The following is a 27,890-nucleotide window of genomic DNA, read 5'->3' on the forward strand; positions in this document are numbered from 1 at the left end:
GATCACTTTCTCTTTAACCAGCATTCAGTCTGAAGAGCCACTGTGGAATTACCATGAATGTTCCCAAGTCTATAGCTAAGCTTAGGAAAGTTAAAACCAACTTTCCATTCATTACACAGGAAAAGTATGATCCACAGGACCTTAACTCCCTTATTAGTTCAACAGGCCCTTTCTGTAAGGGAGGTCATGTAAGGCAACAAATGTAACAGGATAAGAATGTCACAGAGAATGTTAAAATGGAGTTTTTACACTTAACCTGCTGCTTTTGCGCTGATAAAGTCTCATGTGAGGCACCTGAATGATCAAACAAACTTAGACTAATGAATCCAAGGCTTTCCTAGACAACCACTGTCTTTTGGGAAAAAATACTGGGGAAAAAAAAAAAAAAGTCCAATAAAAAAATAAAGACAGAAGAAACAGAAAAAGAAATTTTATCTTTTGGCTAATTCATGTGACAAACACCAGAATACAAAAGGTACAAAGTATAAAGAAGTACAGATTTTATTGGAGACTTAGGCTAAGGAGGAACGACAATAATAGAGATATGTACAAACCTACTGTTGGGATTTTGTAAAATCTTTTAAAACAGTTCACAAAAATGCATTATGATAAAATACATAGAGTTATCAAAGAAATTACTGTTCAAAAAAGGTTATACTCTCAAGTCTTCAAGTAGGGTTGGAAACGTAGTTTTACCATATAAAACATAAGTAGTCAAAAAGTAAAAATTAAAGCATCTCTGAAAGAATATTTTCAAATGATATTTAAAAAATACACCTTAACACTCTGAAAATATCTAAAGTGAAGGCAGACTTTAGAAACTTCCTATGTAAATAAGCATCAACTTTGTAGGACAGTATGCAAATTCCTATTGTCAGTGTTCATAAATAACCATGTTAAAAGTGAGTAGACAGGCCCCTTCCCATAACCAAGAATACTTACTGTATATAAACATAAGCTGGGCTAACTGTCAAGAAATAAAGTTAACTGTGCACTGATATAAGAATGCAGATGACAGAACTTCTTCATGTTTGGGTGAACACAAAATGTCAAATTCTGGCAGAAGATGAAAATAAGGCTCACCTATTAAATCTATATAGTGCATTAGAGAAAAAAATGAATGAGAAGACTTGAGGCATAAATTAAGAGTGAATTTACAAGACAATAAAACACATTTAAATCATTTAGCTTTAAAATTCAAAATCAGTAGACCCATAGTCTACTCTTTTATTAAGAATATATACACACACACAGAGTAACATGTACAGTGCTTTGATTTACACAAACAGGAAAACATTGTGCAAAAAGAAAAACATTGAGAAGCGTAAACATAGCAAGATTTAAAAGGCAAAAATAACAGAATCCATGGGATGAAGCATCTACATAACGAATGTAATACAGAAATAAGCCCAGGGTTGAGTTCTTCAGATGAGCCTCGACAGTCTCTCAGTCCTATTTTAAAGGACACCTCACTGGCCAGAGTTTTCTAGTGTGACAAGGCTTGGAAGAATAGCACAGTTTCAGCTGCTTTCACAGGTACAGTCCCTGCTTAGTCTGCAATTACTTCAAACATGGTCTAAATCTACTGAAATGCTAGTATTACCAAAAGTATACATTTTCATTGTGTATTAATAACCTTTGGTGTATAATATAATATACAAATATTATTTTGTATAATATACAAATATTATATTGTATAATACAATATACAAATATAATAACCAAAGGTGTATAACAACCTTTGGGGGTGTTTTCAATATGCCTGTTCAGAAATCTTGTTCTCCAAATTAAATAAAAACATGTATATGACTATAGTGATGTTATAATATGAGGCCATTTGATAAATCAACTAGGTCAGAATATTTTAAAAATCCAGAGCAGCAGGGAACAAAAATAAAGAACCTTGCTAAAAATCTTATAGCAGATTCCAAAATGCAGCCTACATTGAGTCTAACAGGGATGGAGCATCTACAAATGTTGCTCAAGTTCTCCCCAGATCTGAATTTCAAAAAGCAAGCTGAAAGCAATGTGGTAGATTCAGTAACAGATTAAAAGAAAAAGGCATTAAATTCCAGAAACAAGAGTTTAAGAATCACCTACAATGCAGCAAGAAAGCAAAGACTTTTTAGAATACCTTTTTAGAAACTACGAAAAATTAGTTAAATGAGACTGTGATACTATTGTTGAGTAGAAAGTTTTTGAGAAAAGCAAAAGCAGAAATCATGAATTTGGGGAGGAGGGAAATTTGTTTTGGTGGCTAAGTTGCTTACCCTAAAAATAGAGACCAGATAATAAAAATTTTAAGAACAATGCTTCTCACTGGCAATTAATAATAACCATATTATATACCATGTTCCTATTGTGATAAATTACTATAATGTCAAAGTCTGGTAAGACTATCTTGTCCACTGTCATCCCTCTATTTGAGAAGGATTAAGGAACCAATTCTTGTTCACACATAGGCACACATACAAAAAAAACATTAAACTCAGTATGTCTCGTCAGCTTCAGGTTGTCTTCAGCCTTCACACTCTTGACGTTCCAGGAATGATGCGCGAGTTTAGGTTGGTTCTAGGATAGGCCCAGGGGCCTGGTTTGATCTGGGATCCCTGGGACCATACCTAGAACAAACCCAAACAAAACCAAACTCCTTGGGAGTGTTTTCAGCTCAGGCAGACTTCTGGCTTTTCACTCATTTGGACCTCCAGGGCTGTACCAGAACCATAAGCCAGTCTTTAAGGGATGGGTGTAACATATCTGGAGCTTTCTGTATGTCGACAGATGCTAGTACTGTGCTTGAGTAAGCATTATTTAAATCATGTTATGAACAGAAGTACAAGTTGGTGAAATAAAAGTGCAGAAAATACTGTGATTCAGCTAATACAGATTCCATTTGAGCTAATATATTATAGATGTACTTGGGAAGGGAAAAAGAATGTAATTACTTGTAAAAGACTGTGTTAGTTTTTAAAATATGTTCAATGATAAAATAATTTGTAGGTAGCCGACCTTTAAGAAAATGCTAAAAAGTGAAAAATGTCAAGTCCAAAATAGTAAAATTCTCTCTTATTTGGAGAAACTCTTAAAATATAAATGAGAGGAGAAATATACTTGTGCAACAGTATCTCACAGAATACACTCACTTTTAAAAACAGTGTATTCCAAAGTATACACAACTTAAATACTGTCCTGTTGCAGTAAAATGTTTGATATTTAACAAATGAAATTAGTAAATAGAAATGAAACTAACTGAATCGCTCACAGGTTAAAATATATATTAAAATTTATAGCATTTAAAACATATGTATTTTAATTTATCACACATTTTAGGATATCCATAAAAATCAACTCCTTATTCATGTTAAACTTCTGTATATGTGAATTCTGGAATCAATTCACCCTCTTTTTGATTTACAGCAATTATACTAGGTAGAGTCATTTTCTTCTCACAACTACACTTAAAGAGAATTTTTCTCCTTGTATCACCAAACCAAGTTTGGCTTCATAACTATTTTGTAATGGCAGCTTCAACTTAAGACAGTGTTTTGGATCATCTATTTTTTGATGAAAATTGTATCATAATTCCCTTCTAGCAGCATGAATAACTGAAAGCTGACTTTGAGGCATGGCCATAAAATAAGTGGGCTGATTCTCTAATTACCGTGTAATTAGATGGCAGGATGAATCAACATATGGTTACTAAAACACAATCAGACTTTGGTAAAAGCAAGTAGTTCAGTGCTGATATCAGACAAGTATCCCTTTCTGGACAGGTTTGAATTTTACTTGCAGATATTATATAACATGCAAATCTAATGTTTATTTTTCACAAGAAAAATAATCATGCTTGATTAACACATAAAATTATAACTTAAACATGCAAAATACAGAATGGCAGTGGGAATTTAGTCATTCAAGTATCTGTCAAGATCATTAGATCTAACACTTTTATGTTTGGCCAGCTTTTAATATACATTTAATTGAATAAAAGATAGTATCTTAAAAACTTGTATAATCAAAGAATAATTTTCCTGTGTATAATTGTTTTGAGTCTAAAATCCTTATTACCGTTCAGTTCTCCATAGTATCAATAACAAAACTTTCCTTATTTTCCAGGGCTCAACCTACTTCGTGTTTTGAAAATGAGGATACATTTCTCTAAAAACAAAACTGACATAACAAAAACAACCTAGCCAAAGAAATCCTTGGCATCGTGCGGTATCCAATTCAAATAGAAAGTACTATAGAAAAAGCTAATTTGACTACACTGGTTTTAATCAGCGCCAAAAATATTAGCAGCGTGAAATATATAGAAGGTAAGGTATGGAAACAAAATGGTTTCTTTGGTATACTGACAGCTCTTCTATTCTGAGAACAGGACTCTAATCTAGTACACTTAAAGACAGCAATGAAACAGGTAATAAGTTATAATTCATGTAGTTAGGTATAATCCAGTTTTTCAGGTTTTCACTGAGTCAGTTTACTCTTTGTATTTTTTATACATTATGCTAGCTGTCTCAGTCAGCTGTTTTCCAAAACTGAAGCAGTCTAGAAGGAACATTATGAAGGTAGAGAAAGGCTATTGCTACAGGCACACTTCAGTGAGCAGTAATAGAGAATCAAAACTATTAGAAATCAAAGGCACAGCAGAATGACTTATTTAGTAAAGGGGCATATAACTTTCAGTGCCTGAGTAGTTTATTACAGTAAAACTGTTGTTAGTAACAATCATTTTGACATCAAAATTTTTTCAATGTATTTCATATATTGCTTAAGAAGGCAGTGATGCATATTGTTTTAAAAAGATTTTCTTCAGTAATTCCAAAAAATTTAAAAGCTCTTTAGAGGTTTAAGCTCCACAGAAAACTGGGATATCTAGAATGACTCATTCCCCAAATATTCAGTTAGGCAGTTCTTACTAAATTAGCCATGCATGTTTAGTCTCAAACCAATAGTTCTAGAATATAAATCTTGGTGAACAGAGTTGAAGTCTACTTATAGTGCTCTAAGTTTTAAGTCTGCATACTATATTAGAACACTTAGCAAGAACAAAATATTTAACATTTTCCTAAAATATATACAGTGATTTATACAAAGATAGTCAAATTTTCTTTTATGGCTGAATTCATTAATGGAGAGTCTTAGAAACATCACCATATAAAAACTGAATTAATACTCTAAATGTATGGCAATCACATATTCAAACAAGTATTTTTAGCAAATTCTTCGTAAAGAACTAAGAAGCAAACAAAAGTATGCTGAGCAGCCAAACAGGTACCACAAAGTCCATGCACTGTACTGACAGAAAAGCCCCTTAAGCCTTGTTCAGTCTACTTACTCTTATTTTAGACACAATTCTAGCAAGCTTGGCAATCTGGTTTCTCAGTCCACAGCAGATTAGAAGCAGCAAGTTAGGGGCCTAGTGCGGGAAGCAGGCATACAGGACAGCAGCAAAAAGTGACAACTGATTATAAGGGAAGATAGAGAAACTGTGAAAAACAGATATGACTCAAAAAGCACAGCAACACAAGGTCACGTAGTAAAGGGCATTCTATATTTCAGCAGCCCCTAAGGGTGGATTTCTGTTATCACCCCATGTTCTTAAAGATGACAAAGAAAATACAGAGAAGTAGAAAGTATATTTAGAATATTTCTTATAAAACTGTTAAAAAAATAATGATTAAATGGATTTGCCTCAGTTAACTGAAAAATTAAATTATGCAAGATAGCCGCCTTAGCATATGATATAGCCAATGATGATATAAATGGATTGTTACTGTATTTAAGATATTTTCCCTTCTAAAATATTTGTAGTTTTCTTTTTTTTTTTGGTTGCACCATGTGGCATGTGGGATCTTAGTTCCCCAATGAGGAGCTGAACCCATGGCCCCTGCAATGGAAGCATGGAGTCCTAACCACTGAACCACCAGGGTGTTACCTGTAGCTCATCTTGTAATTCTCAGTGTGATTTGCATAAATGTCTTATAAATAGAATTGGAGGGATAAATCAATCTTTATGCTTTTTCTGATTATCCACTTTAGTTCAAATAATGAGCTATACTACAGCCTTATGGTATGCAGCTCTTGTTTTGTTCAGATAGAGAAACAATATGCTATGATTAAACCAGATCCATTGACCTTTTCTTCCCACATGATATAAATTTATCAAAATATTTCATATTTTACATTACTGATGATGTGTAAGTAAAAGTCAGTCATCAGAGTGAAATGACCTCTAGGGTTGCTTTTGACTAATATACTCCAGTGACTTATAGTTGTATGAAATGTATCAGAACTTAATTCTTTTTATGCTTTAACATTAAAAACTTTACCATTTTTATTATGTGAATCAGAATATTACTATTTATTTTTCAAAAAAGTTGAGTTAAATTTTTTGACCTATTTTATTAACATATTTACTAACTGCTTACTAATATAAACAGGTCTTGTTTCCCAGCCTCAAAAGTTTTATTTTCTTTTTAACTATGTCTGAGAAGTCAGAAGTCACAAATATCATTTAGTAATTCAGAGAATTTGGGTTTTAATATAAAAACTCTCCATGATATTATTACTTCAGCTGCACTGATAGCTTTTAAATTATAGAGATCTGGGATTTAAACTCAGGTCTATCCTTCTATATTAATTCTTTAAAACCATATTCTTAAATTTCCATAGAAAGTTGCCTTAAATGCATTTTTTTCTGACTTTATCTTCAACAACTTCAGAAATTAAACTTGAGTCAACTGCATGAGTTTCTAATGAAATATATTCACACGCTGTTAAGTACAATTGATTTTAATGAGGACTTAACTTTGGAAGTCAGATCAAAGAGACAACTTGTGAAAATAAGCGACGACCTGCCAATCCAGGACCAGCAACAGTCTGGCCCTAGATAGGCCAGATGTGTAGACTTTCACTGAAGGCTTGGGGAAAAAAGGATTTAAGATATGATAACTGTCACCAGATCATTTACTGCCATGACTTTCCTAACTGTAGGCAAGGGGCAAAAATCTTGTCTTTAAGAGTGACCTAAATGCCTTTTTTATAGAAACATTTATATTAAAAGCTCTCACGGTATTACTCCTTACAAGAATTATTCTGTCAAAATACCATTGTTAAATTTGGAAAGCACAATTACAAGTTTTCCCCACAAAATATTTTCCCCAGAGGGCTTCTTTTGGACAGAGGGTGACAGCCATAAAACTAGTCACAAGCCTGATAAGGAAAATTGAAATATTCTGAGAAAAGTAACAAAAATATCTAGGTATGTTACACTGAGTTATTTATTTCCTAAGGTATTCATGGCAAGAACAATAAGGTCCTAGACAGAGTTGTTAGATTTTTACTGGGTATAAATATCACCTACATCTTGTTCCAAAATGACCACTAAGAATAATTGAGAGTACGGCCCCAAATCTGTATTAAAAAAAAATAAGACCTACAGTTTATTTTAATGCAGGTGGGCCCACGGGGGTGGGTGGAGGGTGGGGAGAGGAACAGAGAAACACTGACCGCTAGACTATTGTAAGAGAAAATAAGGAATTTTCACAGGTAAAATAATTTTTTACCTTGGAAATATTCTAAAAAATGACAAATTTTGAAAAGTACATAAAAGAACATTCAATTACAATTCCAAGACCCTTCTTATCATGATTTCAAGTAGAATTTTCATAGAACTAAGTAACAACTAGTGAATAAAACAGATCAGAATGGAAGGTTAAGAATTCCTGATTAAAAATAATAATAAAAAAGAATTCCTGATTAAAATTAGTCTTTCAAAATTAAAAAGTACCATTTTAGAAAGTATTAAATAAAACTGGCATAATATAATGAAGATATTTCCCACAAACTGGTGTAGTAAAAAATATATATATAATAATAGAATTAAAAATGATTAAACTCTAATTCTGTGTATAAGGTTATATAGATTTAGAGAAAGATTATCCAAGTTTTTCCATAATTCTAAATTCAAGGAAAAAAGGAGTTGGCAAACTAAGCAATTTCAAGTGAAAATAAACTCTAAGCATTATCATTTAAGACTGTAATAGTTACAACACAAAATTTTTTCTTGAAATTTAGCTATTTCTAAGTGTTACAGGCCCACCCTAACATATTGCTCCTAAGAGCTTAATTATGGGTAAGTCCCAGAATATTTGGCAACTGGCAGAATCACTTATAGTATATGAAATCGCTATTATTCATATAAAGCAGAACGAAGTTTTTCCTCGGGACCAAAAATAAAATTCCTTAGATTACTGGAAAAAAAAAAAATCCCCTTTGGTATACAAAAATTTACTCATTTGAAGTGCTAAGTTACAAGAATTTAAATGTGTTTCTTTAACTCCAAAGGCACACTAGATTCATAATTTCCTTTCTAGTACAGTAGCATAGAGTTTTTCCTACATTTTCCTCAAATAACATCTGTAAACTATGTCAGTGCATAGGAGCTATAGGTAGTAAAAAACATATACTCTTGAAAATATCACTTTGAAAACGTAATCACAACACAAAACAGATGAAACTGAGACAATTTGGAAAGCAACGTCTTAGGAGGTAGTTTGTAAATAAAGTTATTAAGGAGACAAGGATGCTTTCCAAGAAGTCAACAGGATGTTTCCATAATCTTATTAAGGTGGAGAGGGTACAGCTTCAGGCTAGAAATTAGCAGCATCATGATTTACTGATGGCAATGGCACCCATTATCTCTAGGGAAACTGATGGAAGAAACCTTTTTATAAAGTCGGGGATGAGGCCTCGAACTACAGAGATCCCACTTTGGTATCATCTCTTTTAGTTGCAATAACAGAAAAAGATAAATATACAAAAACTTAAAGGATAATTCCTAAAAAGGTGCAATGTTTTTCTTTACAAGATCATTAAGAAATCTTAAGATACTGAATACACATACAAACAAGGACACATGCTACAACCCAAGTACTTTCGAAACCATGTTTTAGTTCCAAACCCCAGTACACATCAATTTCATGAATTCAACTTTTTTTATTCAGAACGTGTATCTTTAAGACTGGTATAAACAAAAATTAAATACAAACAACTTGTTATTGACATAATAGCTGCAGTTATTAACTGCGAGAATACAGTAAAAAGGAGCCTTACTAAATGTTAATATTCTTGCAACAGAATTATCCCAGTCATTTTATGGTAGTAAATTCTGGCAAGAAATGATAAATTCATTTGTTATTAAAGATACTTAAAGAGTTTCCAAGATCAATCAGTCATGCTGCAAATAAAACAGCAATTTATTCAAGAGAGCCCTTACCTTTCTCTTATTCTCCTAAAAGGTCTGCCATTTATAGGTAACTAGTATTTCCAGATCAGTTGTTCAAACCCAGGTTCTTCCTATAATTTCACATCTTAGCTTTAAACACAGTAAACTTACACTCATTTTCCCTTTCCAGTGGAATTTCTAGTCTTGAAGTTAAAACACTTTCACAAAAAAAGAATAAAATCCTTCACGTAAATCTTGGTTCTTACTTTTCTTCTACCTCATTTTCATTTTCTTGTATTATGTGTTCTTCCTCCTCATCACCAAAAGTCTGTTCCTGCATGGTGGTAAAGGAGAGAGATCTAGCAGCCACTTCTGCAGCGAGGCCAGCAGTGAAAGTGAAACCAGGGGACAGCTGTAGCTGTGCCAGCCTCTGCTTGATGGAGGGCTGTGATGAGACCCTGGGGGTTGGGTGGGCAGGGGCCAGGCCATCTACATCTGCCTGCGGAGACTCATCTTCACTCTCACATTGGTAATGTGCTCTTTCTTCAGCTCCTTGGAAGAAGACTTCATTTGCAGAATTGTCTTTACTTTTACCATCTACAGGGTATTCACATAAATACTCAGTCCTACTACTTATTTCATTGTCAGCTGTAGAGGTTTTATTATTTTCCTCTTCAGTATCATTTTTACCAACTTTCCCCATATCTGAATCCACTGATGGCTCTGAATTACTTATGGGTTCCACTGGGTCTACAGGAGACAAGGATTTCAACACAGCTTCAAAGGAAAAAAAAAAAAAGAAAGAAAAATAATAACTAAAAACCCAGCAATGATTTAAACTTTAATTTAAACTCCCAGTAGGTTTTTCTTATAAAGAACAATAAATAAAAGCTAAATAAAACTTTCTAGTAAATCAAAGTAAATTTATAAAACCAGAGAACTTTATAAGAGATCAAATACCTAAGACATGAAATGAGATGGGGTTTTGATAAATATTTTAAAACACCTCATGTATTCTCTTAATTCAAACCATTATAGCAGTGTTTTCAAGGTGTGGCTCTTGAACCAACAGCATCAGTCAGCATCACCTAGGAATTTTTTAGAAATGAAAATTCTTCAGCTCCACCCCATACCTACTGAATCGGAAACTGAAGGAGGACTGGCTAAGGTTTGACAAGCCCTCTGCTGGATTCTGATGCGCACATGAGTTTGAGAGCCACTGTACTAAAGGATAAGCAGCATGGTTTCACCCATAGTATGAGAGATGAAACACCTAACAGTAATTCAAGTAATAATCCTATCATCATCAACACACACATATTTACAAGTTAAAATATCATGGAAAAAAATTACAACATACAATTCAACTCACTTGTCAACCACCTCATAAGACCCTGATGACAGTAAAGCCGTAACTTCTACATATTTTAACGCCACAGAAAAATATAAAATAAAATAAAACCTGTATTCCATATCAACTACTGTACAAAGCGTAATACATAAATATTACATCCATACGGCAGAAGTTGTCCTTTCAAGGAAAATGAAGTTTTATTTAGCCCCTCTTGATGTTAGTAGGCAGTGGGTTGCTTGCTATGCAGTCTCTCCTCCCAGTATGAGGGGTTAGTACAATACAATATGTTATGAAGCATGACGGAAGAAAAAAAAGTGCGTCTTGAAGATCTGGCGTTTATTTTAAAAAATAATTTGTAAAACGTGTCCATTTCCAAGAAACAGATCCCTAAGCTGCAGTAACTCCACTAGAGAAGCAGCAACAACAGAAAAAAATGGCCACAGCAGGTTCCAGTGTAGAATTTCCCTCTCTAATTCCATTCGGACTTTACCCCTGTAGGCAGAGATGAAAACAACTCTGGAAGATGTACTGAAATTTTTCATGGGAAAAGCATTTTAAGGTATCAGCTTTTTACTTATTTTCATAAACTAAATTAGCATTATGCCTTTTCAAATATAAACTATCAAAAGCACATACCTGAAAAGAGATACTTCTCTCATCATTATATCTTTACCCATACTGTCAAGAGGATAGTTTTAAAGCCACATGAAAAAAGTTACTAAACAATAAAAAAGGATACAAGTTTATATACAGTGCTATTTTCAGACTTTGTGTACAACTTTGTGTACAGTGTTAGCTGATAAATCTGTTAATTCTTAAAGCAACACATATTAGAAGTTGATTGATATTCCTGATTATTGTTAATTAAATGAGGGTGGGTAATCTGTATAATGCATCAATGAACTAGTATGTTAACACTGTGCTAGAATATAAGCCTCCAGGATTGTACAGATTTCTGTCTCTTGATCTATGTGCTGGGGATTCAATAGTAAACCGTATCTTATTATCTACTTATTGAGTAATTTTCTAAATGAATACTGTGGGGGATAATAAAGCCCCTATTTAAGAACACTGTAATTTAATTTCAGAAACAAAAAAAATAGAACACACAGGAAACAATAGTGTCTAAAATCTAATACTCCTAATCTCTGATTTACGAAGGCCCAATATATGGACAAGCAGGTTGCAGGAACTCTCTGCTTTTTGCTCAAGAAATCCTTTCATTTCACAACAGTGTCCCCTGCGTGCAAGGCTCTGTAGTAGTGGGAGAGGTGGCAGGACTGGAACAGTACGAGGGGGACTCATGGAGGAAAGACTGGTGGAGAGGACAGGATGCCTGTGAAAGGGATCACCACGAATACTTTTCATTAATAAAAACAGCCAGCTTGCAGAACCATTGTCTAATTAGATATAAGTAGAGAAAGATATCTATATTAGAAATAGTGGGGAATATAGTTGAATATGGGGGACTCATGATGGAGGCTTGAAACCAGGAATCAGAGTTAAAAACTGTAGGTTTTTAAGACAGAGAGCTATTATCTATGTGCTGTTTGAGAAAAATCAAATTAGTTTTCAAGGATAGACAGAAGCAAACCTAAAGGCTTAGAAGCTATCTTTAAGAATAGCTTAGAAGAAAAAGGTATTGAAAATGCAAGTCAGCTAAGAGGCTATTATAATATATAAGCCTAAGTTTATAAGTGTGTGTTAGTAGCTCAGTCATGTCCGACTCTTTGCAACCCAATGGATGGTAGCCCGCTAGGCTCCTCTGTCCATGAAATTCTCCAGGCAAGAATACTGGAGTGGAGAGCCAATCCCCTTCTCTACTGGATCTTCCTGACCCAGGGATTGAATCCGGACCTCCTACATTGCAGGCAGATTCTTTACCATGAGAACCACCAGGGAAGCCCAGCCTTACAAGGACCTGGGCTATAAAGGGGATCAATGGGAAGAAAGAAGGAGGACAAAATCAAGAAGTATACATCTGGACAAGGGAGGATGGGAGGGCCCCAGAGAAAAAAAGAGAATGATGAGGAACCTTCCAAATAATCTATACACTTCTAGTGAAAAAGAGAAAGGGAAGAGAAGGCAGTTGATTTTGATGCTCCTCATATACTAAAATAGAAGGGAAGTCTCACTCTACCTGCTTAGAAATCCAGAGGAATTAATTCTTGAATTAGGAAATAGCTAGTTTGATGATACTGTTGAATACTAAGCTTCCCCTCTCTTCCTCCCTGCCTTCCATGAAGTTCTAAAGAAAAGAAGGTGGTTACATAAAGAAGTTCAAGGGTAATCTTAGGTATTACCAGTCATCCACTTTTGTACAAATCCAAATATGGAGACAGCGTGCACATATGCATCTCTGCCTTCCATCTTCTGCAGTATTCAAATCAACTATTATTAAGTAACCTAGTGATATAGCTAAGGGCCTAGGGTTTAATTCATTGGTTTCAACAGTGAACAGTTATTAATTTTGTGTTATATTAAAAATTATAATTGAGAACAGGGTTTAGAATCTTTAACCCACTGAAACAAATTTAGTAGAAAAATAGAGTAACTGATGAAAAAGTCTGACTTCATATTCCCAATCTGATTATACAGTAACTCTTTTACTGATTAAATTGGATTACATAATGACTCTTTTAATGATCAAACTGACTTTGTCTCTAAAAGACAAAGTACTATACTTACTGGTGGATCCCTAAAATGAACACCATAACAATTCTGTGCTAAGATTTACAGTTTAAGAAAAAAGAATCCCTTACATTGAAATAAACTTTTACCCTGAAGTCAGTGCTTACCATGATCACTAAACAGAAGTTGCTTCCACTTCTGCCTTTCTGCCTCCGATGCTTTAAATCCTAGCACAGATTTCAGTTCTTGGAGCACCCTCTTGGATTCTTCATGTTCACGCTTCTGTCTCTCTCTGTCTTCTTGAGACAAGTAATAAAAATCATCCTTTCTGAAATCAGTGTCCATATCAACATCATCTACATAAGCTTCTAACTCCTGAAAATGAATGAAAGAAAGAAGACAGCACTTCAAGCAGACAGGTTTCTAGTAGCATTCACTGATTTGAACCTATCGAACTCCAAGATTAAAAAAAATAAGGACTCCTGGCACAGGTCACTGAAGCACAAGTTGGGCATACAAAGCAAACACAGATAAACTGAAATCTTAACGAAACTTACTTGATACTAAATAGAGTTGTGGATAAGAAAATTTAACAACTTCAGTCATTGTTTTTCTACTCTGATACCATTTGATAGATCTAGTCAAGATTCAAGCTATTAGCTATGTCAAAATCAATCAAAATTAGCAGGGCTGTTGGTTTACGGAGGTAGTCAGGTATGTTAGCTTTCTTTGATAGACATTTGTATTTCTTTCTGACTCTTCAGGAAGTCTGAACACCATTGCTAGGATTAGGGAAAACCACATCTGATGGTTCTCCTTATCTCTAAGGTGAAGGGTAGGATCCTTATTACTCAGCTTCTGTTGCAGTTATGGTTAAGGAAAATTATTTGGGATCCTCTAATCATGGTGAATTTAACTCAGATGACCATTATATCTACTACTGTGGGCACGAATTCCTTAGAAGAAATGGAGTAGCCATCATGGTCAACAAAAGAGTCCGAAATGTAGTACTTGGATGCAATCTAAAAAACGACAGAATGATCTCTGTTCGTTTCCAAGGCAAAACATTCAATATCACAGTAATCCAAGTCTATGCCCCAACCAGTAATGCTGAAAAAGCTGAAGTTGAATGGTTCTATGAAGACCTACAAGACCTTTTAGAACTAACACCCAAAAAAGATGTCCTTATCATTATAGGGGACTGGAATGCAAAAGTAGGAAGTCAAGAAACACCTGGAGTAACAGGCAAATTTGGCCTTGGAATACGGAATGAAGCAGGGCAAAGGCTAAAGAGTTTTGCCAAGAGAACGCACTGGTCATAGAAAACACCCTCTTCCAATAACACAAGAGAAGACTCTACTCATGGACATCACCAGATGGTCAATACAAATCAGACTGATTATATTCTTTGCAGCCAAAGATGGAGAAGCTCTATACAATCAGCAAAAACAAGACTGGGAGCAGACTGTGGCTCTGATCATGAACTCCTTATTGCCAAATTCAGACTTAAATTGAAGAAAGTAGGGAAAATCACAAGACCATTCAGGTATGACCTAAATCAAATCCCTTATGATTATACAGTGGAAGTGAGAAATAGATTTAAGGGACTAGATCTGATAGATAGAGTGCTTGACGAACTATGGATGGAGGTTCGTGGCATTGTACAGGAGACAGGGAGCAAACCATCCCCATGGAAAAGAAATGCAAAAAAGCAAAATGGTTGTCTGGGGAGGCCTTACAAATAGTTGCAAAAAGAAGAGAAGCAAAAAGCAAAGGAGAAAAGGAAAGATACAAGCATCTGAATGCAGAGTTCCAAAGAATAGCAAGGGGAGATAAGAAAGCCTTCCTTAGCGATCAATGCAAAGAAATAGAGGAAAACAACAGAATGGGAAAGACTAGAGATCTCTTCAAGAAAATTAGAGATTCCAAGGGAACATTTCATGCAAAGATGGGCTCAATAAAACACAGAAATGGGATGGACCTAACAGAAGCAGAAGATATTAAGAAGAGGTGGCAAGAATACACAGAAGAACTGTACAAAAAAGATCTTCATGACCAAGATAATCACGGTGTGATCACTTACCTAGAGCCAGACATCCTGGAATGTGAAGTCAAGTGGGCCTTAGGAAGCATCACTATGAACAAAGCTAGTGGAGGTGATGGAATTCCAGTTGAGCTATTTCAAATCCTGGAAGATGATGCTGTGAAAGTGCTTCTATTTTTTAATTTTTTTATTTTTTATGCACTCAATATGCCAGCAAATTTGGAAAATTCAGCAGTGGCCACAGGACTGGAAAAGGTCAGTTTTCATTCCAGTCCCAAAGAAAGGCAATGCCAAAGAATGCTCAAACTACCACACAATTGCACTCATCTCATATGCTAGTAAAGTAATGCTCAAAATTCTCCAAGCCAGGCTTCAGCAATACGTGAACTGTGAACTTCCAGATGTTCAAGCTAGTTTTAGAAAAGGCAGAGGAACCAGAGATCAAATTGCCAACATACGCTGGAACATCGAAAAAGCAAGAGAGTTCCAGAAAAACATCTATTTCTGCTTTATTGACTATGCCAAAACCTTTGACTGTGTGGATCACAATAAACTGTGGAAAATTCTGAAAGAGATGGGAATACCAGACCATCTGACCTGCCCCTTGAGAAACCTATATCCAGGTCAGGAAGCAACAGTTAGAACTGGACATGGAACAACAGACTAGCTCCAAATAGGAAAAGCAGTATGTCAAGGCTGTATATTGTCACCCTGCTTATTTAACTTATATGCAGAGTACATCATGAGAAACGCTGGGCTGGAAGAAGCACAAGCTGGAATCAAGATTGCCGGGAGAAATATCAATAACCTCAGATATGCAAATGACATCACCCTTATGGCACAAAGTGAAGAGGAACTAAAAAGCCTCTTGATGAAAGTGAAAGAGGAGAGAGAACACATTGGAAAGTGAAAAAGCTCAACATTCAGAAAACGAAGATCATAGCATCCGGTCCTATCACTTCATGGGAAATAGATGGGGAAACAGTGGAAACAGTGTCAGACTTTATTTTTTGGGGCTCCAAAATCACTGCAGATGGTAACTGCAGCCATGAAATCAAAAGACACTTACTCCTTGGAAGGAAAGTTATGACCAACCTAGATAGCATATTCAAAAGCAGAGACATTACTTTGCCAACAAAGGTCTGTCTAGTCAAGGCTATGATTTTTCCTGTGGTCATGTATGGATGTGACAGTTGGACTGTGAAGAAAGCTGAGCGCTGAAGAATTGATGCTTTTGAACTGTGGTGTTGGAGAAGACTCTTGGACTGCAAGGAGATCCAACCAGTCCATTCTAAAGGAGATCAGCCCTGGGATTTCTTTGGAGGGAATGATGCTGAAGCTGAAACTCCAGTACTTTGGCCACGTCATGTGAAGAGTTGACTCATTGGAAAAGACCCGGACGCTTTTCCGGGATTGGGGGCAGGAGGAGAAGGGGACGGCAGAGGATGAGATGGCTGGATGGCATCACTGACTCGATGGACGTGAGTCTGAGTGAACTCCGGGAGTTGGTGATGGACAGGGAGGCCTGGTGTGCTGCAATTCATGGGGTGGCAAAGAGTCAGACACGACTGAGCAACTGAACTGAAATCAGGTGTAACTGGGTCAGATCTGATTCAGAAGTTTGTGATAAAAGAACAGAAGTTCTAAGGAAACTATTCTGGCAAGGATGGTGGCAGACAAAATTTCTAGAGGTAGAGGTTCTGAATATAGTTTTCATTATTTACATGATGCAACAAGTGGCAATGCCTACACCCAGTGACTCAGCGGTGACGCCGCCACTGGAACAGTGCTTTTGAGTGACTTTGGCTGTGTACCCCAGCCTGCTTTAAGCTCATCATCTGGCCCTCTGAAATATTCTGTCAGCTAGCTAACGGTTTTAAATAAATTTCTTTGTTAAACTAAGTAGGGTTGGTCTCCCTTTGCAATTAAGAATATTGAATAGACAAAATGACGAAGAAAAAGAAGTCTTCTTCTTCAGAAGAAAAGTCTTCTTCAGAATAAGCAATCTGTTGTCAATATCTAACTTAATCATCTAAAAAGTATTTTAAAAGTGAGGTTTAGCATACATCCTGCCGATCCACACTTTTGGGCTTCCCTGGGCTCAGATGGTAAAGAATATACCTGTAACGCAAGAGACCCAGGTTCAATCTCTGGGTCGGGAAGACCTCCTGGAGAAGAGAATGCCATGGACAGAAGACCCTGGCAGGCTACAGTCCATGGGGTCGCAAAGAGTCAGACACAACCAAGCATCTTTCACATAACTTACATAGATACATTCAAATGCACAAATCTTAAGTGTAAAGGATTTTTACAGATGTACACATACTGGGAACCACCACTCTGATCAAGATAAAAACATTTCCAGCATCCCAGAAGGTACCTTTACCAATGTACTAATTTTTAATGCATTTCATCACTTTCGAGTATTTAAGAAATGGACAATTAGATATAAACAGGAAAATCTTCTGGTAGATTCAATGGATTAAAATTCAAGACACTAAGAACTAATGTTCTTAGTTATATGATATGATATAAATTAGTTAGATATGATATAAATTCAATACACTGTGTTGTGATCTTTGAAGATTAGAAATATAAATTCAACAACTGTTCACAATTATTCAACAACTGTTCTGTGCTAAGTCGCTTCAGTCGCGTCAGACTCTTTGTGACCCTATGGACTGTAGCCTGCCAGGCTCCTCTGTCCATGGGATTTTCTAGGCAAGAATACTGGAGTGGGTTGCCATTTCCTTCTTAGGGGATCTTCCTGACCTAGGGATTGAACCTGTTGTCTCTTACATCTCCAGAATTTGTAGGCAGGTTCTTTACCACTAGCGCCACCTGAGAAGCCCTCAAAATGGGGTGCCATGCCCTCCTTCAGGGGATCTTCCCAAATTGGGATTGAACCCTGGAAAATTCTAATTCAACAATTATCCATGTCAATTACAGAGAAAGGGAGGTAAGGTTTGTACATTAAACTCTTTAGAGGGAAGAAAAGCCGTTTTCATCCTTACCTGCTCCTCAGGGATTGGATCTTTGTCTGCGATGTGTAGAGGAGGCTGCGGCACAGGTGCCACAGTACAGCGTGGGCTCTCACATGCCATTTCAGGATGCCCTTAAAAAGGAACACGGAAATGAGCGAGTATCTACTAACGTTAATAAAGAGTACCATCTGTAGATTTATAATTTAAATAAACTCTTGGAGAAGAAAACCTGTTTTCTCTCTTCCTTTTTCACCTTACCATAGTACTTGGCACACAGGAGGCACTCTAAATACTTCAACAATCAACTTTACTCATGGCATAGAAACAGACTCAAGACAGACTATCGTCACTCTTCCCTACGAAAAAGAAACTTCAATTCTGCACTTTACTTATACCATTTTTATTCTCAGGAGAAATTAGGATTGGAAATGAGTTTCGTAAGTAAAAGATTGAAAAGATCATCTCAGGTGAGCTTAACTTCGATTAATTATTAAAAGACAGTGTTTGACTTCCAATCTCGGGGTTATTTAGCTTCATATTCAGCTCTCTTTTATCATTATCTGTCTACTTTAAAGAAGTAGGTGTTAAGCCTCTAGATTTTAGCTTTCAGAGTTGGGGGAGACTCTTGGCTAGCATGGGCTGGTATGGTCAGAGCAATCTAGGCCAGCGGGGGAGAACTCTCAGTGGGTATCATCAGCAAAAATGTGACTTAGCCCACAGTGTCAGGTGACTAGTTTCATACAAAAGACTGAGTAAGTAAAGTAAACATATTGAAACTGATGACAGTCAAGCTTCTCATTATCACAAAAGGGAAGAACAAACACAGAGGAGGGGGAGGCCAGAATAAACTCTGTGCTCCTGAAACTGCGCTGGAGGTACTGGTATGAAGGTGTGGTATATAACATATATGGACAGACAGATAGATCTACAAACAGAGACAGATGTGTGTGTGCATGCATATGAGTCGTATGTGTGCTCAGTTGTGTCCAGCTCTTTTGTGACCCGAGGGACTGTAGCCTGTACATGTATATGTGCAGATGTATTCCATAGTTCTGTACATGGATAAGTGGTAAGAGCAGTAATATCCCAGGGCCACGAGCATCCCTAGCACTTCAGATCTTGGTTTCTAAAGGTCATTTTCTATTAAGAAGAATGAGGCTCTTTGGAGACAAGGCAGATGTTAGGGCTGGAGGCAAGGAAAGTATGAGACGAAGTCAACAAGTGCTCAAAGAATGATGGTGATAGGAACCACCTTGAATGGGCTCCCTCTGGTTGAACTACGGACAACCTGAGCAACAATATAAAATAAGAGTAACTAATTATGATCTAGTGAATAAAATAAGAACCCATACTAATATAAATGTGTAAGTAAGTAGAAAGGGGGATGCTTAACCTTAAAATAGTGTCAACTAGTAAGTGCAGGTGGAAACGGAATTAGAAAATTACCATCTGGCAACCACCACAGCAATATCCAGCTGAAGCCAGAACTATCAATGGATGCTAAAAGTAGTGGGTGAAAACATTTTAAGCTAATGTATTCACTTTTCGATACACAATTTTATGAATTTAGATAAATTACAGTCATGTAATCACCATTACCACTGATCATGATACAGAATAGTCTTATCACTTCAAAACATCTACTTAATGCTGCCTCTTTACGCCCTATTCCTCCCTCCATATCCAACTCCTAGTAATCACTGATACGTTTCTTCTTCCTGTTAAACTTTGTCATTTTGTGGCTGTCCTGTAAGTGGAATCACACAGTGTGCAGTGATGTGAGCCGAACTTCTGCTGATTAGCAGAGTGCATCTTCCACCTTACTGACAGAGCAGTAGTAGTTCATTTCTTTTTTATTTCTAAGTAGTAGTCCACTGTATGGATGGATGTAACGATTTATGTATTCGTCAGCTGAAGGACCTTGGGTTGTTTCCTAATTCTGTTGGTATACTGTGGGTTTGCAGAAGAATGTCTGATTTTTAAAAATATGAACAGAAGTACTTAGGGGCAATGGGATTTCATGTCTGTTTCTTAACTAAATGGTTTAGAATAATACCACCAAAAGAATTTATAGACAATACACACACAAATGTGGTAGAGTGTAAAAAACTGGGAAATCTGGAATTAAGGGGTACTTAAAATTATTCTTGTGATATTCCTATAATTTTAAAATACTTAAAATAAAAAGATACAGCTAACTAAAGCACCTATTTCTTAAAAAATTTAAACCAACAATTTTATTTCAAGTTGTGTATCCAAGGCTACGATGGGCATTTTAGTGAGAAAAGTTTCTGAATACTTGTATCTTAGTTCATATCATTACCACCTATGAGCAAATCAAGAAATGGCTTATCACCTGCCCAATGATTTGAGACTGTTTTAACAATCATGTTTAAGTGACTAAGATTCAGTATCTTACAGTATGCTGAGGGAGGCAGGAATGGGATGCATCTTCTAACACCCAGTGGTCTCCTGAGTGTTTCTATTTATAAAAAATACACCCGAAAGCTCTAGTTAAATCATCTAAAAGAGTTTAATATGCATAAATATTTGCACATATTAAAAACTCTTGGCAAATCTAACTTTTAGAGAAAGAATTATTCACTATTTACATCTGAGGAAATGTACTGGTAGTATATCAGTAATTAGCTTGTTTACATTTCCTTTGAAAAATGCTAATACTTTTACTATCTAAGGACTTGCTCAGTTTGCTCAAGACAGTAAACAAAGCATTACAGACCCAGCTACAAACAAAGCGATGACTTACAGGGTGATAAAGCATTACTCACCTTTGGCAATAATACAATTTTTTATTTTATTTTTTAATTGAAGGATAATTGCTTTACAGAATTTTGTTGTTTTCTGTCAAACATCAATATGATCAGCATGGTGTACATATGTCCCCTCCCTCTTAACATCATAATAAAGGTCCAAGGGATAAACATATTATTGACTTATAGCACAAGTTTAAAGATTAATATGCCAAACACTTACAATTAAATTAGTGAAGTTAATGAAGTATTTTATCTTAAAAGTAAATTCAATTTCTGGTCTCTGACTATCAAAACTCATTATTACCCTAACTGGAAAAGAGTTTCTGGAATTTCTAATAATGGAATAATACTATTAAAATCTATTTTTTAGTTAAAATTTTAAAAAAGGAAGTATATGATTCAGGGAAACTTCAAATGATATTCATTTTTTATTTACAAAAATAAGAGCCCATATTTTATATTCAGTGTCAATTTGCACATATAAGTTCATTTTTTTTTTTTTTTTTAGACAACTAAGAGATTTTATCAAATCAGTTTTATCATGCAGACAAGAAGTAAACCTCATAAAGTCCTACTGGGGAATAAGTATGTCTGGTAAGTGTATGTAAAAGTACTCTCTCACAGGTACCTTTTTTATCTGTATTTCTTCGTAGCAATTTGTCCACTTGAGAAATGGCCTCTTCCCAGCAATTGTTGCTTGCTTGAACATGGGGCTGAATTAACTTTAATTTCTGTTCTAGGATTTGATAAGCTTCTGACACTAGTTCTTGTGTTTCTTTAGTACAGACAAGCTTTTCAAGTTCATCCTCAAGAATTATTACCCTGAGTAATAAAGAAAAACAAAAACAGATTTCTGTTTTTGAAACTATGAAACGAAATGTATAATTCACAAAGTTTATTTTAAAAAAAAGTTTGTAAGATGAAAAAAAGTTCTGAATGTGGAAGGTGGTGATGGTTGCACAACAATACATATGCAGTTAATGCCACTTACCTGTAGCTTAAAAATGGTTAAGTGCTAAATTTTACATTATATGCATTTACCAGTTTTAAAAAAAGTTTATAAAGAGTATTATATATTTCTTCAACCAATATTTCTTGCATATATACCAGGCATTTTTACAAACTAAAAAGATAAGTTAAACCTACTTCCTACTTATAAGAAACTTAAACCACACCAGAGAAGTCATACATATATAATATAAAAAAAATTAAAACTAACATTTTATTTCCAATTTAAAGATGAGAAATTAGTTCTAGAGAGTTGAAGAAACTTGCCCAGGTCATACAGCTGGTAAATTGTAAAGCTGGGTTATATCCAGGCACAAAATGACAGAGAGAAAGAAGGGATTAAAAGAATTCAGAAGAGGAGCAAGTTACTATGCTAAGGAAGAGGTACTTCTGAGGTAGCACTGAAAGATGGATAAAACCGGAGCATGTACAGAAGATGAAGGTCATTCTAGATGGTAGTGGGAAATAGCATTTATACAGTTTGGCTGGACTGAGGTAAAGGAGTGAGAAATAAAGAGAGAGCAGACAGCAGTCAGTTTATGCCAAGCCCTTTCTGCAGAGTGTTTTATACAGACTTCAGTCTAAGCTGCTACACTCACTCCAAATCCAGGGAAATTTTTCAGATAAGTAAGAAACCAAATATAAGGCTCAGAAACATTCCTCTGGCAGCAGGCACTCTACAGACCAGGAGAACACTTACAGAGTTAATGTTCTCCTGCAGGCAAGTGAGAGTGGGAACAGCAAGTGGGACAAGCAAGTGGGAGGAATGAAACACAGAATGATTTTTTTAACACTTTTCAAAGCTGTGTGTGGCAGTGCTAAAGAGCAAATCAGATATGATGCTCTGTGACTGGACTGCTCTCTAGTGAAGTATTTTGAAGGGTGATTACAGTAGCATACATAAAATCTTTCATTTTTTAACAGGAAACATACCTCCCATGTATTTTCCATAATCCCTGGCCAAGGTACACAGCCCTTCTTTGTCATTTTCATGTCCATCTAGTGTAGTACTCTTTCTTCCCAAACCATCTTCCTCATGCTAATGCATTTTATTACACCCTGACATTTCTGATTCCACTGCCAAACATTAATTCTTGATAGACCCTGGTTTGCCTAACACAACCTTTCTATCCACTGAAATCTTGTTTTCCTCTCATGATGATCCACCTTTTGCCACCCACTCAAATGGACAGCCTTATCTCCCACATTCCCAGTGGGAAATAGCTTTCTTAGAACAGCAGCAACAGACCAATGGAACATCACCGCCTCATAGTGTCTTAATTGTTCCCTATGGCTCAACCTTTACATGAGTATTATATACCTATCTCAGACCTTGAACTGATGGTTAAAAACTTATCTTTTTAAAAAGTCTTTCTGACCTTAATTTCCTATCTGTGTACATCACATCCTTCTTCACTCTGGTAAATGAGCCTTTTGATTTTACTGAGATTTCAAGTCCTTCTGATGCATTTTCTTATCTTTGAAAATCAACTGCTGCCCTCCCCCTTCCACATCTTGCTTGGTATCCAGCGTCAAATACATCACCTACAATCTTCTCAACTCATTAAATCCCTCTGACCTTCCCCTGATTACAACACAACATGAACCAACTCATTCATTTGATGCAGTCCTATACTATGAGTATCTGTTATAGAAAAATTTCACTGAAATGACTGGACACTGCATTTTACTAAGGTGGAATACTAACAATACCATGCGAAGTAGAAGATCAACAAATATAAACCATGGATCCTACATTTTACTATCCAATTGGGGCCAAAAAACTTGTTCTATGCTATAGAAAAATGTCCAAACCTCTTATTCAGAAAAATAGCAATATAATACTCTTCAACTACATATAATAATACTTCTCGGCTTTTGTCCTATCTTTCTAGGTTTTCTGTTGAAATAAAAAAAGTAAAAACTATAAATGAATTCCCCCAACTACAGTACTAACAAACCAGTTTGTTACATTTGTAGGTTGAAACCACCCTTTAGGCTGCATGTCTCGACTTTGTTGCTTCTTTTCAGCTAGGACACAAGCCAACAACCACAATGGCAGGAGAATGAAGCCTGCTAATCACGGGGATGTTTCCTTACGTGGCTTCTAAACTTACTCATTCAGTAATGCTTTCAGATGCAGCTGCAAGCTGCGTACTGCCGTGTGAACATGACTCAGTTCTCTTGACTTCTGCTGAGTTCTGGAGAAACGCTGGGGTACCGACTGGTGCTGAGTTTCAAAGTACCGGTAGAACTCATAGCTGCGCTTAAGCTCTTCCAAACAGGCAGAATGAACATGAGGTAGACCTTGAGTCACATCAGATAAGATACGATGAGGCAAAAGTGCTGGAGTAAGTAAGGGCCCAGGAGGTGAATTTGTTGTAGAAAGTAACAGGGCTAGCCGCCTAAAGAACTCTGAACTCTGTGCCACCCAGAGCTGAAACAGAACCTAAAAAGAAAAAAAGAACAAGATCAATAAAAAAATACTGGCCAATATTCAAAACAAACTACAAATTTATTTATCTTAATTTCTGGATTAAACTTTTCACTTTATCCTAAGTAATGAATATAGCTGAGCTTGAACTAACTCTAAGAGTAGTGAAGAATGCATCCCTGCATGCTAAGTTGCTTTAGTCATGTCCAACTCCTTGTGATTCTATGGACCATAGCTCACCAGGCTTCTCTGTCCAAGGGATTCTCCAGGCAAGAATACTGGAGTGGTTTGCCATGCCCTTCTTCAAGGGATCTTCCAGACCAAGGGATCAAACCCACAACTCCTTCAGCTCCTGCACTAGAAGCGATTTTTTACCACTAGCGAGACCTGGGAAGCCCATGTTACATCAAATGTAGTTATAGCACATACAAACTTCTGATCCTATAGCAGCTTATACCAGTTTAGCAGACAGTGACTGCAGCCATGAAATTAAAAGACGCTTACTCCTTGGAAGGAAAGTTATGACCAACCTAGACAGAATATTGAAAAGCAGAGACATTACTTTGTCAACAAAGGTCCGTCTAGTCAAAGCTATTGTTTTTCCAGTGGTCATGTATGGATGTGAGAGTTGGACTGTGAAGAAAGCTGAGCACCGAAGAATTGACGCTTTTGAACTGTGGTATTGGAGAAGACTCTTGAGAGTCCCTCGGATTGCAAGGAGATCCAACCAGTCCATCCTAAAGGGAATCAGTCCTGAATATTCATCGGAAGGACTGATGTTGAAGCTCAAACTCCAATACTTTGGCAACCTGATGCAAAGAGCTAATTCATTTGAAAAGACCCTGATATTGGGAAAGATTGAGGGCAGGAGAAGAAGGGGACGACAGAGGATGAGATGGTTGGATGGCATCACCGACTCAATGGACATAGATTTGGGTAAACTCTGGGAGTTGATGATGGACAGGGAGGCCTGGCATGCTGCGGTTCATGGGGTTGCAAAGAGTCACACACGACTGAGTGACTGAACGGACTGACTGACTGTCCTAAAAGAGAAATGCTGATGGAATAAGACACACCTAATTAGAAATGAATGTTCTTTGATGAATTATTTTTTTTAAACTGTATACAAAGGAGAAATGGAGAGAGCAGGAATGATGGGTCTGTGTAAGTCCAAAGAAATAAGTCACCGATGGATCCAGAGTTTGGGGTTCAAAATTATACCAATATTTTGGCCTAGGAAATAGCTAAGAAATAACATAAAAATCAGTTCCAGAGTGATCATACTCAGGAATGTCTGGCATGAGAAACTACAACAACCATTCTTAAAAGACACAGCTTGATCCTGGCAGCAAAGGATTCCTAGAAATCGTCCTGTTCAAGAGGACAGTATCAAACACACAAATACAATCTAGTATGAAAAGGAGTTAGCAGATAACAGAGAGGATTCAACCACTTTGGATAATTTAGATTCTAGTTTTTTATAAATATGAAAATGGACATTATTTAAACTGGTATATTAAATGAATTTTAAAATTATGTAAATAATGAATTAAGATAATTTAATGTAAACCTATTTTACTATTAACATTGTTTTTAAATAAGGCCAAAATTTCAAATCACTAAAGATACACCAAGAATTCTTAAATATAAATACAAGCTATTGCAGAAATCTTACTTAACCATTAAATTTCTTCACTAAAATAATTTTCCTGGGTATTCTCTGGTGGTCCTGTGGCTGTCTTTGTGCTTTTACTGCTGTGGCCCAGGCTCAGTCCCTGGTTGGGAAACTAAGATTCCACAAGTTGTGCAGTGTGGCCCCCCCCAAATTTTTCTTTATCCCTTTATTTGTTCATTCAACAAGTGTTTTTTGAGCATCAATGATGTGCCAAGCAGTATTATAGGTGCTAATAATACAGCAGAGAACAAAGGTGAAAAATATCCCTGCCCTGATGGAGCTTATGTTCAAGTAGTTGGGCAATAGATATTAACAAGTAAAAGATAAGTTTCTTGGCTGACAGTGTATGGGGAGAATATAGCAGAGAAGGGAAACAGCAAATGTGTGATTGTGTGTGTATATGTGAGAGGAAGAGGAAGGAGAGAATAGCAGAGGAATACAATAAGCAAGAGGGAGAGTGTGTAATTGGATTTTTAAGAGAAACAGGGAGCTACTGAAGGTTTCTAAGCATTAGAGTAATATAATTCGAGTTAAGCTTTAACAAGATCATTCTGGCTGCTGTGTTGATAGATAATAGGGAGGTGAGCAGGAGACAGGTTACTGCAGTAATGCAGGTGGGCGTTAACAAGGTACCTTGCACATAATGGTGAGTGGTAAGAGGTAGTTCAGTTCAGTTGCACAGTTGTGTCCGACTCTTTGGAACCCCATGGACTGAAGGCTTCCTTGTCCATCACCAACTCCTGGAGATTACTCAAACTCATGTCCAAGAGTTGATGATGCCATCCAACCATCTCATCCTCTGTCATCTCCTTCTCCTCCCGCCTTCAATCTTTCCCAGCATCAGGGTCTTTTCAAATGAGTGAGTTCTTCACATCAAGTGGTCAAAGTATTGGAGTTTCAGCTTCAGCATCAGTCCTTCCAATGAGTATTCAGGACTGATTTCCTTTAGGATGGACTGGTTGGGTCTCCTTGCTGTCCAAGGGACTCTTAATAGTCTTTTCCAATGCCACAGTCCAAAAGCATCAACTGTTCAGTGCTCAGCTTTCTTTATAGTACAACTCTCACATCCATACATGACTACTGGAAAAACCTGAGCTTTGACTAGACAGACCTTTGTTGATAAAGTAATGTCTCTGCTTTTTAACATGCTGCCTAGGTTGGTCATAACTTTTCTTCCAAGGAGCAAGCGTCTTTTAATTTCATGGCTGAAGCCACCATCTGCAGTGACTTTGGAGCCCTCCCAAAAACAAAGTCTGTCACTGTTTCCACTGTTTCCCCATCTATTTGCCATGAAGTGATGGGACCAGATGCCATGATCTTCGTTTTCTGAATGCGGAGTTTTAAGCCAACTTTTTCACTCTCCTCTTACAGGCTCTTTAGTTTTTCTTTGCTTTCTGCCACAAGGGTGGTGTCATCTGCATATCTGTGGTTATTGATATTTCTCCCGGCAATCTTGATTCCAGCTTGTGCTTCCTCCAGCCCAGTGTTTCTCATGATGTACTCTGCATATAAGTTAAATACGCAGGGCAGTAATATACACCCTTGATGTACCCCTTTTCTGATTTGGAACCAGTCTGTTGTTCCATGTCCAGTTCTTTTTTTTTTTTTTTTTCTAATTTTTTTTTATTTTTAAACTTTACATAATTGTATTAGTTTTGCCAAATATCAAAATGAATCCGCCACAGGTATACATGTGTTCCCCATCCCGAACCCTCCTCCCTCCTCCCTCCCCATACCATCCCTCTGGGCCATCCCAG

The 27,890-nt window shown here is 36.4% G+C and overlaps 1 protein-coding gene across 6 annotated transcripts in view; it reads right to left on the reverse strand.

The window, feature by feature from the left end:
* Positions 1-487: 487 nt before the first annotated feature.
* The window catches only part of VEZT (vezatin, adherens junctions transmembrane protein), an 81,320-nt gene continuing 53,917 nt past the window's right edge, over positions 488-27,890 (reverse strand). For all 6 annotated transcript variants that reach the window (XM_010857998.1, XM_010857999.1, XM_010858002.1 and 3 more), the window contains 5 exons: positions 24,142-24,473; positions 21,645-21,838; positions 18,273-18,373; positions 13,382-13,589; positions 488-10,006 (listed from right to left, as the gene is read on the reverse strand). In XM_010857998.1, the coding sequence (XP_010856300.1) occupies positions 9,492-10,006; positions 13,382-13,589; positions 18,273-18,373; positions 21,645-21,838; positions 24,142-24,473 (1,350 nt within the window). In that variant the 3' untranslated portion in view covers positions 488-9,491. The remainder of the gene's footprint in view (positions 10,007-13,381; positions 13,590-18,272; positions 18,374-21,644; positions 21,839-24,141; positions 24,474-27,890) is intronic.

This window comes from Bison bison, unplaced genomic scaffold, assembly GCF_000754665.1.
Source record: "Bison bison bison isolate TAMUID 2011002044 unplaced genomic scaffold, Bison_UMD1.0 scf7180017864383, whole genome shotgun sequence".
Taxonomy (NCBI): domain Eukaryota; kingdom Metazoa; phylum Chordata; class Mammalia; order Artiodactyla; family Bovidae; genus Bison; species Bison bison.